Source organism: Haliotis rubra, unplaced genomic scaffold (assembly GCF_003918875.1).
Source record: "Haliotis rubra isolate DU_JTF1 unplaced genomic scaffold, ASM391887v1 Scf114, whole genome shotgun sequence".
Taxonomy (NCBI): Eukaryota; Metazoa; Mollusca; class Gastropoda; order Lepetellida; family Haliotidae; genus Haliotis; species Haliotis rubra.
Window position 1 is genome coordinate 746,265 of NW_025765048.1, and position 22,080 is coordinate 768,344.

Below are 22,080 nucleotides of genomic sequence, written 5' to 3' on the forward strand. Positions count from 1 at the left end.
CCACTGAGGAAAGCATCTTCAAAATCTATAAACTATTATCTTTCTATAAACTGCATATTCTGAAACATAACAAGAGTTATGTTTCACATTAATTCCTAAATTACATCTAGTTTCCTGCAATATCACGAAAGTGGACACAAGAAATGGGCTTCAAACATTGAGCCCATGTTGGGAATCAAACCCAGGACTTTTCTGCATGATGAGCAGACCACGAGGCTACCTCACCACCCTGGTTATGAAGAGACAATCCTACACCTTGGTGAGTGTCCCAGCCAACCAACCGACACCACCTACCTGACTTGGAAACATGAAAATAATGTGATAATGTAAAGAATGTAAAGAGTTAATCCATGAAGTTCAGATTAGCGCTAACAGTAAGGTATTACCCTTGATCTTCAATACCTCAAGATATATACCCAATACAGAAGGATACAAAATGGTATCATTTATCTGTGATAGGCGTTATGTATTGCTTTCTTCAGACATTTGCCAAACTGGCATCAACAGTGCATTTACAGGAGTGATTTTAGAAAGTAGAACTTCAGTCATTTAAATTCTTACAGAACCATTTCAACATTCCTGAGATCAATATAAAATATCTACCGAAAACCTTTGAAATACAATCGCCTCCTTTAAGACTATCTTCATCCATGACAAAAAAAAAAACACATTAAATTTTCTGCATCAATGAGCTTGCATTGACATAAATTAGAATTGATAGCCACATGCTTTGACAGTGATAACAAACTTATTGAATTAATCTATGTTTGACATTTTAAATGAACAACAATGTTTCAATAATTACTAAAAGCCCTAGGACAAGCTGACAGTTATTTCACTTTGAGTGTTGTTAAGCAAGTCCATAAAGAAGGTTATCAGCATCCGGTCGGGCAGTTATCTCCATTTTAGCAGGGTTTAGCTTCAATTTCATGCTCTATTTCCTATCAAAAGAAATAAAAGACTCCAGCAGCTGAAAATGGCAACTTGTTCATTTCAGTGACATACCATCAACATTAATCTGCAGCTACCTCCATCTTTCAAGAAAGAATCTTCACTTTCTGTTATTTTAAAACAAGTGGCAAGTATTTTAGTATGTCTTATCAATAAAAATAAATCATAACCAGTAAAGAAATCCATAACTGAGGCCATTCCATATGTTCATGTACATCAGATGTCAATACACCAATCGTCTGAAAGAAATCTGTAAGCGTATTAACAACGTTGTGAAAGACTCTTCAAACAAATATTCCAGAGAGTCTGGACTAGAAAGAGAGATTTATGAAACTGATAAATTCATCCCCGTATTTCATGGTATAAAACTGAGTTTCATCCTGTTTAGCTGCAGCAGCGTGTATATGATATATTTATTCAGTATAGAACGCTGTTTATACATCCTCATCGCTGATGACGTCTGGTCAATAAGGATTCTCGATTACAACTTCTCTTTCTGTGGACCCAGTATTCTGTGATAGTCTCCTTGGACAGAATAGGTCTCCAGTATTCTGTAATTGTCTCCTTGGACAGAATAGGTCTCCAGTATTCTGTAATTGTCTCCTGGGACAGGACAGGTGCCCAGTATTCTGTTATTGTCTCCTGGGATAGAATAGGTCTCCAGTATTCTGTGATTGTCTCCTGGGACAGGACAGGTGCCCAGTATTCTGTTATTGTCTCCTGGGACAGAATAGGTCTCCAGTATTCTGTGATTGTCTCCTGGGACAGGATAGGTCCCCAGTATTCTGTAATTGTCTCCTGGGATAGAATAGGTCTCCAGTATTCTGTGATTGTCTCCTGGGACAGGACAGGTGCCCAGTATTCTGTTATTGTCTCCTGGGACAGAATAGGTCTCCAGTATTCTGTAATTGTCTCCTGGGACAGAACAGGTGCCCAGTATTCTGTAATTGTCTCCTGGGACAGAATAGGTCTCCAGTATTCTGTAATTGTCTCCTGGGACAGGATAGGTCCCCAGTATTCTGTAATTGTCTCCTGGGACAGGATAGGTCCCCAGTATTCTGTAATTGTCTCCTGGGACAGGATAGGTCCCCAGTATTCTGTTATTGTCTCCTGGGACAGGATAGGTCCCCAGTATTCTGTAATTGTCTCCTGGGACAGGATAGGTCCCCAGTATTCTGTAATTGTCTCCTGGGACAGGATAGGTTCCCAGTATTCTGTAATTGTCTCCTGGGACAGGATAGGTCCCAGTATTCTGTAATTGTCTCCTGGGACAGGATAGGTCCCCAGTATTCTGTAATTGTCTCCTGGGACAGGATAGGTCCCCAGTATTCTGTAATTGTCTCCTGGGACAGGATAGGTCCCCAGTATTCTGTAATTGTCTCCTGGGACAGGATAGGTCCCCAGTATTCTGTAATTGTCTCCTGGGACAGGATAGGTCCCCAGTATTCTGTGATTGTCTCCTGGGACAGGATAGGTCCCCAGTATTCTGTAATTGTCTCTTGGCACAGGATAGGTCCCCAGTATTCTGTAATTGTCTCCTGGGACAGGATAGGTCCCCAGTATTCTGTGATTGTCTCCTGGCACAGGATAGGTCCCCAGTATTCTGTGATTGTCTCCTGGGACAGGATAGGTCCCCAGTATTCTGTGATTGTCTCCTGGGACAGGATAGGTCCCCAGTACCCAATGTCTGCCAGTGGGATTGTGAGGTACAACAGATCGCCATTACCCCAATATAGCAGTGCAGGGTTAACCCAGCAAACTCACTCACTCACTTACACACCATTACACCCTTTACACCATTACCCCAATATAGCAGTGCAGGGTTAACCCAGCAAACTCACTCACTCACTCACTCACTTACACACCATTACACCCTTTACACCATTAGCCCAGACAAAATCAGCCATCTTTGAGAGTTCTTCAAAACACAGTAGCATAGATAGCCCCCAAACCACATCTCAAGCCTCAAAGCCCTATCATAAACTATCTATATGTATGTTCAGTCAGTAATCTTCTCAGCTGCAAACAGATCTGTTCCTAAAGACTAAAATCTCAATCATTCCACCAGTGTAAACACTAAAGAGTTTTCCCGCCATGGCCTCAACTGATTCTGACAGCAACAGTGCACCACACAATCATTTCAATTAATATGGCTTGCTGAAGTTTTGATAAATAATCCACCTACATCAAAAAGCCCTATAACATACATTTCACTTCTCTACACTCAATGCTCTAGATGCCTAAAACAACAAGATAAGCTGATCGTACGAAACATTCATCACGTCCAACTTAACGGGAACTGCAAGCATATCTACTCCACCTGAAAGATGCCCGTTGCGCTGCATAACGTTGACGACTGCACAGTGCATTTGTTGATTAAATTTTCAAATCCTTCAATCCACACATCAATGATCAAGGTAATCCTCAATGTATTCCTCCACGCTACTTTCAGTGTAGAACCTCGTAACCCACACTCAGGGTAATCTCTATAATCAGGTGACCTTAGCCGTAACCTCGGGTCAGGCACCTGCCCATGGTGTCGCTACAACCTTATACACAAATCCAGGCTTATCATAAGATAATGAAACTATAAATTTGGTCTCCAGAAACCAGTCTCCTCGACTCAACACCAGTCACTTAACTTGCAATAAGTCTCCCTGATAATAGTACATGTCAATCTGGATGTATTTTACGGCATGCATTATTTGCTATGGCTTCATGTTTTGTGAGTTATCATGTACTGCCAAACAACTGTACTGTATCATGACAATCTAGCTATCTGTAAAGATTCCGCCCATCAGGTGATGACTCACAGTTGTAGGGAAATCAGTTTCTACAAATTACCTGCAGAAACAACATCATATACATAACTCGCATTACAAGCTTAATATATTCAGGAATTTACAAAACATACTCAACATTGAAAAAAAAAAAATGAAATTGCAGAAACATACGCTGAACCTTGCACATGTGTACTTTCAATGTATCATTCTTTCATCCATCTATCCATTCACGATCCATCTATATACTCGACATCCATCCCCCCATCTACAGATATGATGGCACATGGCTCCAGCACACCAAGCATTCAGTTAAGCTGAATGTAAGCTGAATGCACACTGACTTGACAATAATGATGTTAAATAGATTCCATATTCACTACTACTACTACTACTACTACTACGACTACTGTCACTACTACTACTACTACTATTACTACTACAACTACTACCACTACTACTACTACCACCACTACCACTACTACTACTACTGTCACTACTACTACTACTATCACTACTACTACTACTACCACCACTACCACTACTATTACTACTACTACCACTATCACTACTACTACCAACTATTATTACCAATTACTACCAATTAATCTAACCATTCAACAATTATCAATATTTCATCCATTTGTCAAACTTTCTTCCATCCATAAGACCAGTATGTCAATAGTTCTATTTCTTTCAAACAAATGCATTTTTATGTGTATTCTTCATTACCTATTTCAGATTTTTCCAACGCCAACATACATGACATGTCCCATCAGCACACGCTACCAGTAGGTACTTGCACCTATCTGAGTGCACGCTATGTATACCAGCGGTAGACGTAGGTAGCACCCAGTGACCTTATTTATATAAACACGCCACTCGAACACAGATAAGACCTGTATCTCTTTTTTTCTTCTCCACAACAATATACACAAAAATGCAGACCAACCAAGGACATTCAACATGTCTATATACGGAAGAGAAATAATTTCATCTGAAATAATTATGATCAACAATAATCATGAACAATGATTTAAAAAACAATATAACTTTGACTTCCTGTCTTTGATCTGAAAAAGGACAATACATTAAGTCATCATAATAAATTGAAATATATGAACATAATATCTACTTCCTGCTTCAACTGCACCACAGAATATCGGTTGGACAGAAACTGCCACAGTCATCCATTATGCACTGGCTTGGGTAATTAGCATTGATTACTTATCGGCTAGCTTAAGACATAATTAGCTGACGATAATTGGTCAGATTTAACAGCCGGTCTATAACTGTTTACCTCATCAAAATTAAATGTCTCCTTTGAATAGGTTCAAAGAAGGTCAGGGATACTGTTATGAAAGGTTGGCTGATATTGGTGGGAGTGCACATGGCTCTACTGCCAAAACTTATTACGTTACTTCTCAACCACACACTTTTACAGAGCCTGCACATTTACAACTCAGAAGAAACTTAAATCTTTAAATTCAATAGCTTTGGAATTCCTTTTCCATTAATCACTGGCTTCCTATGACTTCTCATCAGTCGCTGCCTAAAATGGAGATTCATGAAATCAAATATAGCTGAGCAGGTTATCTCTGTCTTGGACATGGTTGTCACCTACATGGACCTCGCATTTGGGTCATCTTTGAAGATTTTGACAGATAGACAATAAAAAAATATATTCATAAAATTCCTCCACTTACCATTCATCAGGGTGTGTGTGAATATAAACCCAATTAGTTTCATCAACAAGCAATTGCCAGATACTTTATACACCAAACAAACTCAACCAGAAAGGATATCTTGTTTGTTTCTACACAGTGAACCTTCCTGGAGCAAGTTTCGGTTCCATTTCAGTAAAATAAGACAAATTGCGAGAAAATTTGTTCTCATGCTGCAAACTAAATTAACAATCTTCAATTACATTGTCAGCAACTCAGCATGGAGGTCGACCTTCAGCTGTTGAAAGTCAGCAGGCATGGACAAGGGCTGTCGAACAACAAAACTTGGTTTTCAAAAATCATTTCAGAGATTACAATTCAAGAGGTTGAACGTACCTAACAGCTCAAATATAACCAAATTATTCACGAAAGACCTATGCCTCTTTAAAGTTCTGTCATTAAAAAAGCATCCAACGTGAACAAGGACGCCTGCAAAATTTATTCCAACTTTGTGTAACTTGAGTGTAAATTCAGTAAGCAGCCATTGAAAACTATTTGAAAGACAGTGAGCTGCGGCACCCTGTAGACGCAATGTGCAAGTAAAGGCCATGTTTCCTAGACCTTTAGGAGAACACTGAACCCAATCGGAGGTCAGTAATATGTTAGAGACTGTTGACAGCCTTCTTAAAGATCGGAAACAAAAACAGCACCTAGATTGCTTCAAAAACCTGACAAATGAGCTGTGATAATATCACATTGTCAACTCAAAAGAGATTCTTTCAGTTGTGGCAAATACCTCGAGATGAGCTGCCACCATAAACTTCCATGATACATATTTCAGTAACCCCATTTGAACATTAAACAACAGTTTTCAAAACATTGAAATTATCCTACCAAAAAATGATCTACCATTAATGTTTTCAAAATGGCATAAATGTCATGGAAACCTAGTTTATTTTCATTTTTGCTTTTTATTTCATTTTTGTTTGAAAATCTGTCTTTCCATAAATATTTCTTGTCAATTTGTCATTGTGAAAAAGGCATGGCTAGAAGACAGTTAAAAAGTTGAACATGACAAATTCTGTACCAGAAGGGAACAAAGTATTACTTATGGAATTTCATTCATGAGAGAACCAGCACTTTTGTTTTTACTAAAAAAAGACAAGTCTAGAATTTATTATTCAAAAACATTTATAGCATAGATTTTGTCAAACATGATACCAGTGTGGCCAATCTAGCAGATGACATTGACACTACACCATACACATGGGAAAATTAGACACATTGATCGCCATATGTACACTTGGAAATCATACATAATCTGAGGGAAATTTGGAATCAGTATCTTCTGTTGAATTGATATAGCACATCAAGGTGGCTCAGGTCCAACTAAACCAAACCCCTTGGGACAGATAAACTATGATTTCCTCTAGCTCATGGTTCCTGAAGCAACAGTTGAGTTGCTGGGTCAGATATTTTCAGACACAAGTAAGATTCCAAGGCCAAAAATGGCTCCCGGTACCCAAATATTGTCTCCCAGTGGTGTTCCAGAAGATGTCCCCAGTAACTCAGATTTGTCCAAGTGGAGATTCCATAGCAATGCAGTACTCAAAACCCAAAGTTTGTCTGCCAATGTTGTGTCCCTGGCAGACAAGGTCCAAATGTTTGTTTGCCAATGCTGATCCTTGGGTCAGAATAGTCTTCAGTACTGCATGTTTGTCTGCCGGTGCTGATTCCAGGGCAAAAGTCTCCAGTTCTTCATGCTTGTCTGTGTGTGGGCCAAGAAGACACCAAATGAGAAACTCCCTTCCACACAACTAACAGGGATTAGATGGTCATAACCAGTGACCTGTAGATTGTGTGTCATGTGAGATTGACTGATCATGGACAAACATTGCTGTCCATGAGATCTGAAACATTATGTACTACAACATCTACACGGTCACCCTGTTAGTGCAATATTCTACAGCAGAGAGCTTCCCATCAACATGTGTTTAAACACTCCACTTGCTGTGAACATATGGCACTTGTGAATATGAATGATGACCTGCCTTGCTGCTATTAATGAGACTGTAGGGATCCCAGGGTAAAATAGGTTGCCAGTATCCCATGCTTGCTGTATGTGTAGCTGGAGGATGTGTTGGTCTGACTTGGCAATCTGGATGAATGACATGGTGTCCCGATCATGCTCATCCTTGTGATTCCTGTGTCTGTGCCAGATCATACACCGTCAATGAATATATCTGGAATATTGCTGAATGGGACACAAAATATAAGTAGTACGGTGCATTGATGCCTTCACAACCAAATACATTCCAAACAACCTGATGGAGTGAGTGAGTGAGTTTAGTTTTACTCTACTTTTAACAATATTCCAGCAATATCACGATGGGAGACACCAGAAATGGGCTTCACACATTTTACCCATCTTCAAACCCAAGTTTTTGGCATGATGAGTGAACACTTTAACCACTAGGCTACCCCACTGCCCCAGAACCTGATGGACATATGCTTCATCATTTGTTCTATCCAAACAACAGCTTTTTTCTCACTCATTTATATTTCATCAATCTGTTAACATTCAAAACTTTCTGATAAGAAAGTGAAGGTAGACTAACCAAACGGTCATGTCTACTAAACAGGTATTAACCATGTCAGTGAAAGAGTTGCCTCATGTGAGCACTGATTGTTAGCATTGAAACATGGGTGAACAATCATCGAGACGTCGGCTACGACAGTGACAGAAGTCTACCCTACCTGGCAACACATCCACCTGGAGAGTTGACTCAGTGCATGGAAGGTCACTGGGTACACACCAATCTCGCCTCTACCCATCACCACAGTCAAGGTCAATGGTCAATGTTCCTGGAGACGCTAACCAGATCAAAGGTTGCTTGTTTTATCTGTATATCCTTACAAACAGTAATATATTCATGTATTAGCCTGGTGTTTGAGATCGGGAGAACAAATTGTGTATGACTGTCATGAAACGCGTATTTAGCATGACTAGTAATTTCTTACATATATTAAATCTGGATCGGCATGTCAAGAATCTCAACTGACTAACATTCGTTTGTTTGGAAGCATGACTAAGGAGATTATTTTGTGTAAGGAAAGACGGAATAACAAAAACAATCAACTGTCATCAATCTTATCTGGGCAACACTTCAACTTTATCAATCATCAGAAGTACATTCTTAAAGGCTCACATTTGGTTTATTATGTAGATCAATGGTGTAGGTAGTGAATAAAACTGTTAGACAAAATGTTTATTAACCCGGACATACCTGGACACTTAGTCATGGCATATAAGGATTTAAACAAAGATGGACATTATGCCTTTTGTTCTGACCACATACTTGCCTTATATGCTTTAACTCCATTATTAATGATATTAAATTTTTTGAACAACTTAGCTCAAAACTTGAACCGATATATCTAGCTGCTTTTGTAACAGATTGCTATACATGATCAAGTATAGAAAACCTACAAAAGGACTTCAATTTCCTGTGAAAGATTACAGTACTTGCTTCATCTATTGCTTAACACAGCCATGTTCTGCTATAAGAACGATGCCTGTAAATACTTGAATCTGACAATCTTGTGATTGATATTACAAGCAGCAGCCGCAGCGTGGGGACAGACAAAGAGACAGGACCAGTACTTGCTCCCTGGTAGGACATCTGACGTAGATATGTCCTGATGTGAGCTCAGGTAAAATGGGTTGCAGAGAGAGTGAGTAAGTTGGGTTTTATGCCGCTTTTAGCAATATTCCGGCAATATCATGGGTGACACCAATAATGAACTTCATACATTGTACCCATGTGGAAAAACGAACCTGGGCCTTCGGCGTGATGAGCACACGCTTGAACCACTAGACCACCCCACCGTCCCGGGTTGCAGGGAGGACATGTACACCAAGGAATATATTGACTCATATACAGATCATAAATTTCATTCATGTGCAAATAGATATATAGCTTTGACACAGTTTTATCACACTCACAACCTTAAAAATGACCACCTGAACATGTGGTTTCTGGGTAATGAAATTCCGGTTCAGAGGTTGCAGTGGTAAGCAATAAACAGTAGTTCTCTCTTTTCCTGGCCCCCTCCCAGTGAACATGCCATAAAACATGGACTCGTGGAGCATCTGTTTTCATATGGCATTTATCACATTATCATTTCGCCATCAACAATTCTGAATGTCCTACATAATAACATGGCCAGTTTGATGTGTGGGGAAAATCATCAGCAACTGGATTAATAGGTTTATGACAGAAAAATATGCTATAAGACTCACCCAACAACCAGTAGGCCCTGACCCACGCTAGGGTTACGTAATATTGCCAAGCTCCATTCACAAACTCCTCACATCTCTTTTCAATGGTATCGAGAGAAACAGGGGAGGTAAACTTCCAGAATATGTTCAGAGAGCACAAAATAATTCCTGCATGCTTTCATCTCCATGGCAACGCATGCTATTTTGCTGACCCCCTCAAACCTTTCGAATAAACAAGAGCCAGGATGATAAAATAATACATCAGAAGACTTGCAACACTGGCATACCAATAAATCCCTCACAAAATGCATGTGAGTACAAATGGAGGCACATTGATGTTGCTCTTTGAGGAAGTGCTGTGCAATAATACTTCTAAAGAATGTGTGAATTAATTCTAATGAAGATGGCACAGTTCAGCTGCATGTTGATGAGAGCTGTCAAGGCCTTTTTCCAATATCACCAATGTTATGCAATATTTCAGAGTAATAAGTTTGCTCATATGCACACAAAATATTTTGGAAAAGAATTCTACACTTGAAATTTTTATTGGATTTTAGACCTGATGTAATTGCCACAGGACATAATACTCATGTTGCCACCCATAGCATGTTCATTGAAGAAACCCAAACCTGTTTCATATGAATGAATAGAATCATTTTCTTGTCATAAAAATTGATTACCAAAACATTTTATGCCTGATAAATACAAGATGTGTGCATTTCACTCATCAATATCAAAGACCCGACCCACATGAGAATAAAAGCTTATTTACAGGAATCTGTTTTATGATAGAATCTAATTTTTCGAAAAGCAGAGGCAAAAATCAATAACACTTTGATCTATCAGCCCAGATAATCTCGCCTGACAACTGGGTCCGGAAATGCAAGTCTGTCGAACAACTGGAAAACCATCAACAGAGTCGCCGCGACATATTTTTTAACAGCATGAACAATCAACTTCTTCATATTTGCTTCACTAGCTGCATAGATGTTGGATATTAAGTGACTGGCCACTTGTCTGGTACACACTGACATTAAACTGAATACTTCTTCTGGTAGCTCTTATGCTGTTTAGAGTTGGTGTTGTGTGCAACGCTGCCAAGTGCTGAACAATATAGCTGAATATTGTACAATGTTGTCAGGTGTTGTACAACATTGCGAGTGCTGCACAATATAGCTGAATATTGTACAATGTTGTCAGGTGTTGTACAAGATTGCCAAGTGCTGCACAATATAGCTGAATATTGTACAATGTTGTCAGGTGTTGTACAACATTGCCAAGTGCTGCACAATATAGCTGAATATTGTACAATGTTGTCAGGTGTTGTACAACATTGCCAAGTGCTGCACAATATAGCTGAATATTGTACAATGTTGTCAGGTGTTGTACAACATTATAGCTGAATATTGTACAATGTTGTCAGGTGTTGTACAACATTGCCAGGCTGCACAATACTGAATATTGTACATGTTGTCCACCATTGCCAAGTGCTGCACAATATAGCTGAATATTGTACAGTTTTTGACTTGCACACAGTTGACAAAGTTGTTAAGTGTTATACACTGTTGTTAAGTGTCACACAATGTGGACGAGTTTTGTGCAATTCTGCTTAGTGCTGTAGCTTTTATAAAATTGTACAATGTAGATGTGGTTTATACAGTATTGAGATTTATAGAGTGTTGTACAATGTGGTTGAGTGTTGTATCTTGTTGACGAAGAATCATGACCAGATTAGATACACCCCTCCTCATGACAAGATCAATCCAATCACAAGAACCATCTATGAAATATCCATTCACTATCTACCTAGGAATCCTTCCACCGATCCATTCACTCAACATCCACCTGTGTTCCAACACAGACAGCCATGTTCCACCCATCCATTCATTCAACATCCACCTGCGTTCCTGTCCTGACAGCCATGTTCCACCCATCCATTCATTCAACATTCACCTGCGTTCCTGTCCAGACAGCCATGTTCCACCCATCCATTCACTCAACATTCACCTGTGTTCCTGTCCAGACAGCCATGTTCCACCCATCCATTCACTCAACATTCACCTGTGTTCCTGTCCAGACAGCCATGTTCCACCCATCCATTCACTCAACATCCACCTGTGTTCCTGTCCAACACAGACATCCAGCCATGTTCCATCCATCCATTCACTCAACATCCACCTGCGTTCCTGTCCAGACAGCCATGTTCACTTTCCGTCTGAGAGCTATAGTGCCATCAAGCTGCACATTAGACATGCAATGGTTAACAATCTACAGATAAACAATGAATTAAACAAACACTTCACACATGAAACAGCATCTAAGGACAGATATTGATCAAACTGTATCTTAATGAGGTACCAAGCAGTATCGTTGTTTTACTTATCGGGTCAGTTGATGGGAGACAATCACAGTAATCTGATCTACATGACTCGCTGCTCCAACAAGCACAAACAAACAGAGTTATGTTGAAGCCCCTTTCCATGTCCATCGGCAACACAGACACCGCTTTGTTCTCCCAGATCATGCTGATACTACTAGAATTCATATCTTTCTGTCCTGAGTCTATATCTTCCCATGAAACTGACCAATCACTGGCTTGACCATCACTGTGTCTGGGTTGTGTATTGTCATAGTCACCATTATTCAAACCATATAATGGCAGCTAAGCTACAATCTTTTCTGGACCAGAAAAAACAGTGACTGAAATGAATTTCAAATTCTACACGGATGACTATTTGCCAAAGCACTTCCATAGTGCATAGGAGGCAGCTAGTGATAAAACCTATATGAATAGATACTGTAAATAAGTGGTGACACCACACCTCCATCTGTTTATGACTAACATGGAAGTTTAGGGACAAATTCTTTCCTAGAAGCCCACTGGCATTCTAATGACTGAATTTAGTGCACTACAGGTTGTGTGTGTTTGGTGTTGTTAGGAACATAGTATCACTTGATTCAAGAAGGTGCACACGAAGTACAGACATCCTAGCAGGTGGAGAGCTGACAATACCACAGAAGTTTCATCTGAAGAATATAATTTGATTACAGTTTGAATTTCTTATGTTTTAAAATCTAATCATAATAAAATTACAAGCAAAAGGATATTTTTCACAGCTGGATTTCTTAAAAAAGAATATGAGTATTTACATCGACATATTTATTTTAGTTTCTAGGACGTCTGGATATTTCAAGAATGACATCATTCTAGATGATGTTGGGGTTGAGGGGCGCAGCTAAGTGAAAGCTCATTAGCTGTAGAAGGAAGTAGAAGGAACTGTGGCCTAGTTCATTGTGCCAGTCCTCCACTGCTATTGACTTCATGCCTGTTGAATATCAGTTGGCAAGGTGTCTACACTGACACCTAATACGGCAGGAAAACAGCAAATACTGACAACTAATGTAATCTAATTCACTGGACTCTTCCACAGAATGTCAGTGGATTATCAACAAAATAGATAGACTCTCCTCCACCAACTCCTGTCATCTGCAGCTGCCACAAGGAGTGTATAAACATCTATAATCACCAACCTGAAGATAACAAGTTCTGGAACTACATTTGTCACATCAATATTGAATGACAGGCACTGAAGATACACTCACAGTGAGAACACTACTTAAACATCACATCCTATATTTACGTAAATGGCTATGGCCAGGGATTTTACCACTATGTAGCAGGACAGTGGACAGCGTCAACTAAAGTCAAATGACTGATGGATGCTATAATACCTCTCAGAACTCATCATCAGTATTGACTGGAAATACGTGGAAAACAGCCTCCATGACTCATTATGTCACAGACATCTATAGAACCAGCCGTATGGATACAGTGGTGGTGTATACTTGCTGGGGTACGTGACACTGACATGCATATATACACTATCAACTATATAATAATTATGATTTAACTTCAACAATCCTGCAATATACATGAACGGACACATACCTGAATGTTTCAAGTAGGATCTCCTGCGTACCCAGGTGAAATACAGTTCTGCAAATGTTGATCTGACTTTTATAACAAAGTCCTATCAACATCCTTATCTAAATGCCCATTTCTCTTCCTAAAATCCTCTCTGTACATGTGCCAAACACAGATGACGGACACCTGACAATCATATTTACTTCCCGTACATTGACATGCTATCCATTAACATGTAATTTCCCTGGAGACACCAAACAAAAATGTCCCTTCTTCGCCATGACACTGTGAGGAGATACTGCACGGGCTCTGTAGCTCACCTACCACAAATTGACATTTCCTGAATAAAGATTGCTGCTTATTCACTTTGTTATTAAATGCCACACACAGGAATAATCAAGCTATATGGGGATTCTAGCTCCGAATTGGTCCACGCCTAACTATCTTTCCTGCAATGGATCAGATATTCAGGTTCATTCCACGGCAACCTACATTTGTTGCAATGGATCAGATGTTCAGGTTCAGTCCACGGCAACCTACATTTGTAACAATTGACCAGATGTTCAGTCCACATCAACCCACATTTGTTGCAATGGATCAGATGTTCAGCTTGTTGACTACATTGTATGTCATGTTCCCCCAGCAGTGAACCGTGGTTCACAACATCAAACACAGATATACAGACCTCTGTTACATTGCTGAGTGCAGCATTAAACAACAAACAACATTATGCAACACCACGTTTCATCACACTATTTGACTAAAATATTAATCATACGTAAAAGTCAGTTGAAAGTCAAATTGCTTGTGTATGCAAATTTAAATGCAGCTTCATTGCTCTTGAGGTATAGAGAATTTAAATATGTAGACCATATCAGCTTAGATAGTTTTTTTCCTACGAGCTCCTATTCTCCAACAAACCATTTCCCCAATGATAGTGATTGTTCAGCTTGAGTGAGCATCTTGATATGGACTCATCAAATATGCATGTTTCACACTTGAGGTATTTGTTGTTGAATCTCTGGAGTGGGTGACTGGAGAGGAACAACTAGTATCTTTTGTGGAGGATTACAATTATCCTTTAATGAACTTCATCATTCTGAGCGGGCGACAAAGCTTGTAGTAATTCAATGTATACTCTCTCATCATTGATAAATAGCATGGCGTGGTAGAGATTGATGGGTTGGGAAACTTGGGATTAAAAGTTAACTCCGAAATATCCAAAATGAAGGCCACCAGGGGAAAATATCTGGACAAACCAGCCCCAGTCACACTGTGTGCATGTGCGTGTGCGTGTGTTTGTTTGCGACAAAGCTTGTAGTAATTCAATGTATACTCTCTTATCATCGATAAATTACATGGCTCTGGGTACGGATTGATGGGTTGGGAAAGTTAGCTCCTGAACATCCAAAATGAAAGTCAGCAGGGACAATATCACTGGACAATTCAGCCCCAGTCACACACTGTGAGCTTGTGTACTGTGAGTGCGTGTGTGCATGTATGTGTGTGCGTGCTTTCTGCATGTGTGCATGTGTGTATGCACGCATTTGTTTGTGTGAGAGTCAATGCATGTGTGTTTTTGTGAATGTGTGTCGATGCAGGTACGACATGTTTATCTGTGCATGTCTGTCCATACATGCTCGCATGTATGACACTCTGGTCCATCAAGTCACCTCTTACAACAAGCAGGGTGCACCACCAATCCATAAAGTCACCTCTTACAACAAGCATAACAAGCAGGGGTGCACCACCAATCCATAAAGTCACCTCTTACAACAAGCATAACAAGCAGGGGACAAATTGCAAGCCTAATACCCCACTGGCACATTCCACAGTCCATGTCTTTCAGAGACATGCCTGAAGTTGATAGTAATGACTGACATACCTTATGTTACCATAAAAGAATATCAATACATAATAACATTCATGACAATATATCTCCCATGTTTCTGTTTTCTTAGTTTCAATAATGATCATGTTCTTCACCAAACACTGAAAAACATCCATTTCCAACAGAAAAAAGACAGATGTTAGAACACTTGGATTTCAAATATGTATTGAGTTCAGAAAGCCAATACTGGCCCCGACACATGTCAAAGAAAAACTGCCAGAAATATGAGTTGTATACAATGAGTAAACTCCGACAACTGTATCTCCTGGCTGCTGAGTCATAGAGCGCGTTCACCATCACTCTCGGTGTCTAAGTTGGTAACACTTCGCAAGTGTTGTAATCATTAACAAGTTAGTGATGGAAAAAACATGCTCTTCAGCCATAAAAACTTATTTCCGCTGAAAAAGTGTCAATTTTCTGCTTGTTTTATTTTCAACGCAACAGAATCTTATTTCTTTGAAAGTGTCAGCTATTTTTTCTTTTCAAAATAGGAAAAAGGAACTTGGAAATCGTTGCTAAAAGTTCAGATTTCTTATACAGTATTTTTGCAAATTAGCGCCCTTACAACACTCAATACAGAGCCTCAAAGCTGTAGGTTTTCTAGGCAATCTGTGAACATTCCTCACATTGTTTCACCCCACAGATGTCTCCTTCGAGGCTCTACAGGAGGGGCTTACAAAAACAGAAGCATATCTTACACTAACAGTACGATTGACCTGATGGACTATGACAGCCCAATACATGTTTTTCAGGCAACTTTTATAAGAAAATCTCACATTGTCATACTGTTTCACTTCATCAGTTTAACTACATGATTGATACTGACAATGGTAGACTTGTTTACAAAGTCTGACCAAGAGATATTTGTCATTGCGGGAAGAGAGTTTGTTAACTGCTTCTTGACTGGTTCTCTTGCACTGCCAGTCATGTCTGCAGACAGGTGCCCAGTTATGATGACTATCCACCATCAGAATTTCACTTCCAGATCTCACTCTGAATATAGCATCTGCTTTTTCTAACTTTACATACTGTTCAACTTTGCTCTTCCTGCGGTTGCAATTGTCTTTAACAGACATGTCCCATTATCTCGGTTTCACTTCCATGCTGAGTCAGTGAGTGTAAGGACTAAATGAGAAAATCAAACGCTATTTCAAACTGTCTATCAGTACACCTGTTTAACATATTTTCCAATCTTCATATTGCCCAAATAAAATACAGAATAACAGACAGGTCACACAATACTCACTCACTCACTCAAAACAAAGCATCAATCCTTGCCATTATATTTCTGAAGGAGAAAAAATATTCTCGCTCACTCACTCACTCACACTCACAAAACAGTATGAATCCTGGACATGACATACATACAGGAGCTAAGTGACTCCACAATTTTAACAAGGAGCCACAGACATGTGTGGAAAGTCAACGTATCTCCACATAAGCACATTCCTACGTTCAACATATCTGGAAACATGTTTGATGCCCCAATCCCTGTCAGGGATCCTGAATCAATGTCCCAGTTGTTGCCGACTCAGGTACCCATATCCTGGATACATTTTGCGACACATGTTCTGAACTTTGAATGATTAGAATCAAACTTGTTTGAATTGAAAATTGTCTCCCTTTGAAGGATTTCACAAGGCCATTCTCTATATTCCCTGCTACGACATTCTGTACTACTGCGAACATTATAGTCCCTTCGTCTACTACTTCTGTCCCTGTAACAAGTATCTCACATGTATCCAGCAACCAAAAACTTCATTCATTACCCAGAAGGCTCCACTTTCTTGGCGCCATTTGACATGGAAATTGTTACCACTTCTGTGCCAAGAAACTGGAACACAGCTAAACAGGTTTTCATGACATAATTCCACCTCCACCATAAACCCTCAGAGATACATAAAACTCAGTCTTCCCACCTATTGCTTACTATTTCTCCGAGCTCAATGTTTAAATCTGGCACCCCTCTTCGGCCCCTCAGTCAGACATTCCAAAGAGAATCCAGAAAATATGTTTTCATGACAAGAAGAGTTAAAACTGACTCCACTCTGTGGAACAGTCAACACCATGGAAGATGCCACTTGGGAGGAGGTAGAACAACCTTTACCTCTATCTCCAGGACGGAACCAGATCTATTCTGGGACCAAAATAGATCAGTTCACTTTTCAAGATGCCCTAAGAATCACATTTGACATGCTTTGATGTTCTGTGGCGTTCATGTGATTGTGTTGGTTGCACACTAGGTGTTTCAGCAGAAGTCAAGCAATTGTTAGATCTTAAAGAATGTGGACCTGTCCCAAAATGCCTCATTTTGGCAGAGCTTACAACATTTCCCTAACACTGTCTAGTGCCTGCATGTACACATGTTCAAGTCATTGCTTGGGATTATCAGGTGGAATGTTTGTGGAATCATTGGGAATCACAGGTCAACATATCCCCAGCTATTGCCAGTACATCTTTACAACCCCCTCACTCATGATTGTGTTCATGACTATTGATTAAACATTGTTACATCAACATATCCATAGCTATTGCCAGTAGATCTTTACAACCCCCTCACTCATGCTTGTGTTCATGACTATTGATTAAACATTGTTATATCAACATATCCCCAGCTATTGCCAGTAGATCTTTACAACCCCCTCACTCATGCTTGTGTTCATGACTATTGATTAAACATTGTTATATCAACATATCCCCAGCTATTGCCAGTAGATCTTTACAACCCCCTCACTCATGATTGTGTTCATGACTATTGATTAAACATTGTTATATCAACATATCCCTAGCTATTGCCAGTACATCTTTACAACCCCCTCACTCATGCTTGTGTTTATGACAGTTGATTAAACATAGTTATATCACAGCAACCTGTAAACGAAAGAGCTTGGCCAGTCTAACCAGTGACCAAAGCTTTCCATGATAATCATCAGAACAATGAATACTTATTAAGCACCATCCACCTCATAAAGTGAGTGAGTGAGTTTAGGTTTTTATGCCGCTTTTACTAATATTCCAGCAATATCACAGTGGAGGACACCAGAAATAGGCTTCACACATTGTACCCATGTGGGGAATCGAACCCGGGTCTTCGGTGTGATGAGCAAACGCTTTAACCACTAGGCTACCCCACCTCATCCAGGAATTAAAACTATACAGTACCATCTGAAGAATAAGCAGTGTCCCTACTTTACACTCTTTATTCATAATCTTAAGTCCCAAGACAAACAGGTGCACAAGCCTTTTTCAAACATCTAACAAACAAAACATAAAACTAACCATGATTCCACCACAACTGTCATATCATGTGATTTGTACGTCCGTCCACAGTTGAAGATGGGGCAGATCCTTCACCTAGTCCCACACTTTACGTCCATCACACTAATCCCCCCAGATTAGCTCCCTTACTTCAGGAAGTCCCGACTTACCAACGTGGAGGCAGTGGGACAGAGAATGTAACAAGCACTTGAAGTTCCATGGACCAGGAAAACACATTTAGAAGCATGCAAGTATGTCTTCTAAGCTTATCCCTACACAACTAGAGAATTTATCGCAAAGACGCCTTTTCAGCAAGATGGAAAGATTGTGTGATTAACAAGAAAGGATCAGTAAAAACTTTGTGGCATTCCATCCCCACTTGTGATTACAGCTCTAGAGATTAAAATAAAATGTCGCTAAGTGCAATTGCCAGGATGCGATGCGTTGTTTTTACCATTCCAGATTAGTACCAACATATATTTTCATTCAGTTCCAGGAATTTATCATTCATGTCAAAACAAAAGCTCTGATGAAAGCATCTTTTCATAATTTTGCTAAAATATTTCAAAGAGTTTCAAAGATAAAGAAGTATTTCAATGCCATTCTTTCTTCAAATACAATCAAAAGAACCACAAATATATAAAATGGTACAACATATAAAATATATAAATTTTTGTTTTTATAATGATAACCCCATAAATAGATTTTAGCATGGTCTGGCAAATATCCGGTATTTGGAATAAACACAATATACTTAGCTCACAAAGGCTAAGTTAGCTAAATCATCCTTCCCAATACTGGATATTTACCATGGACAAATACACAACTGGGACAACCTCTTCACCATATATTGTCATTCTTAAATTCTGTCCCAAAAAACCCCCAAACAACACGTCTTTTCACTCCCACACATTACCTGAATATTCCAGTTTTCCTGGAATGTGTATATTATTATATATTAGATAAGAAGGTCAGTGATTGGTCAGTTGGACAGCAACAACAAGTAACATACTTCCAACTGAAACCTGTTTTTCAGAATGAAGTTTAACTACACATAGTCTAAAAGAGTAAGTGAGTTAATTTAATGCCACTTTTTGAAATATTTCGGCAATATCATGGTAGGGGACAAAACGACAATTACCCAGACAGATATTTTTTTTTCTTTTTTCAGCCTACCTGCTGCAGTAGTGTTGTGAAGCTCACAGTTATCAAGGGGTAAGAAGAATATGTGTTACTAGTATTATACTACAAGCTACTGGCCTTAGTTGCTGGACATATAAGATTTATACACCACACATGGTACTGTGTACAGCAACAGACTAATCATACAGCTACATTCTTTGACTCACTATATATGTTTGTACAAGAACACCGCAAATTCATGAAAAAAACTGTCTATCAACATCAGTGAAATTATTCATATTTTCTTGCTCAACTCAAAATGAGGTGAAATAAATTTTGGGATAAACCACAGGATGATGATAAATTCTCATGAGAGAGGTCTAATGGTGACAAAATAATCTCCTTCCAGCTTTCAAAGGTGTTCGCAACATGATGATAAAAATAAATATACAAACATACAAGAAATAATTTTTTCTTCTGTCAAATTTGGTCCTTTGAAACAGATCTAGCTGATAAAATGAAGGGTTATAATTTAGACCACGAGGAGACACAAGTGAAATATCACACCTTCATACGTACACTCCCTTTCTTTTACATCAACTTCAATATAAAGCTATCAACACCATTATGACATTCATAAAATTACATTATTTCATTCAAATAATTGTACTACCAGCCATTAAACTATTGTGCACTAATATGAATTTATCAGTATTTTTTAAAGTGAAAAAAATCAAGAAAATATTAATTACTCTACTTTCCCAGATTAATCTACCTGTGTGTGAGTTTAGTTTTACACCGCGCATTTAGCAATATTCCAGCAATATTCATGGCTGGGGACACCAGAAATGGGCTTCACACACTGTACCCATTTGGGGAAGCGAACCCGGGTCTTTGGCATGACGAACGAACGCTTCAGCCACTAGGCTACCCCACCACCCCTTAATCTACCTGTGTATAACAACATACAAATATGGTTCTTACAACAAAAAACTGGGCTGCTAGGCAGTGCATGTGATAAAACAACTCCAGTGTATCAAATAACGATCGGGGAAAACACACTCCCAACAGGGGATCCTGGTTTGTCGATTTTCCCTATAAAGTATAGAATCAGAACCCAGAACCAGTGCAGGCCAATATTCAGGAGATAAGGCCTCTCCTTATTTCTGCTATACTGATAAACTGGTTCACTATATTAAATTCTGTCTTAGTTTTTTCACTGGGCACTACTTCTTCTGCTCATGTGTGATGGGAATGGTCATGTGTCATATCTGACATGTATCTGTGAATGACAGGAAGATGTGAATGTTGAGATTGTGCCAGATTGTGCCACGGTTCTTATGAGTATGTCTCTCTTAATCTACCTGTGTGTGAGTTTAGTTTTACACCGCATTTAGCAATATTCCAGCAATATTCATGGCTGGGGACACCAGAAATGGGCTTCACACACTGTACCCATTTGGGGAAGCGAACCCGGGTCTTTGGCATGACGAACGAACGCTTCAGCCACTAGGCTACCCCACCACCCCTTAATCTACCTGTGTATAACAACATACAAATATGGTTCTTACAACAAAAACTGGGCTGCTAGGCAGTGCATGTGATAAAAACAACTCCAGTGTATCAAATAACGATGGGGAAAACACACTCCCAACAGGGGATCCTGGCTTGTCGATTTTCCTATAAAGTATAGAATCAGAACCCAGAACCAGTGCAGGCCAATATTCAGGAGATAAGGCCTCTCCTTATTTCTGCTATACTGATAAACTGGTTCACTATATTAAATTCTGTCTTAGTTTTTTCACTGGGCACTACTTCTTCTGCTCATGTGTGATGGGAATGGTCATGTGTCATATCTGACATGTATCTGTGAATGACAGGAAGATGTGAATGTTGAGATTGTGCCAGATTGTGCCACGGTTCTTATGAGTATGTCTCTCTTAATCTACCTGTGTGTGAGTTTAGTTTTACACCGCATTTAGCAATATTCCAGCAATATTCATGGCTGGGGACACCAGAAATGGGCTTCACACACTGTACCCATTTGGGGAAGCGAACCCGGGTCTTTGGCATGACGAACGAACGCTTCAGCCACTAGGCTACCCCACCACCCCTTAATCTACCTGTGTATAACAACATACAAATATGGTTCTTACAACAAAAAACTGGGCTGCTAGGCAGTGCATGTGATAAAACAACTCCAGTGT

At 39.5% G+C, this 22,080-nt stretch overlaps 1 protein-coding gene across 8 annotated transcripts in view; it reads right to left on the reverse strand.

Moving 5' to 3' along the window:
- Positions 1 to 22,080, reverse strand: part of LOC124252825 (nuclear hormone receptor HR96-like) — a 316,210-nt gene that overhangs the window by 188,578 nt on the left and 105,552 nt on the right. For 4 of the 8 annotated variants that reach the window (XM_046686544.1, XM_046686510.1, XM_046686537.1 and 1 more), the window contains exon 1: positions 3,272 to 3,311. The exons of the other annotated variants lie outside the window; for them this stretch is intronic. In XM_046686544.1, the coding sequence (XP_046542500.1) occupies positions 3,272 to 3,296 (25 nt within the window). In that variant the 5' untranslated portion in view covers positions 3,297 to 3,311. Of the gene's footprint in view, positions 1 to 3,271; positions 3,312 to 22,080 lie in introns of those variants that run through there. 8 annotated transcript variants of the gene reach the window in all.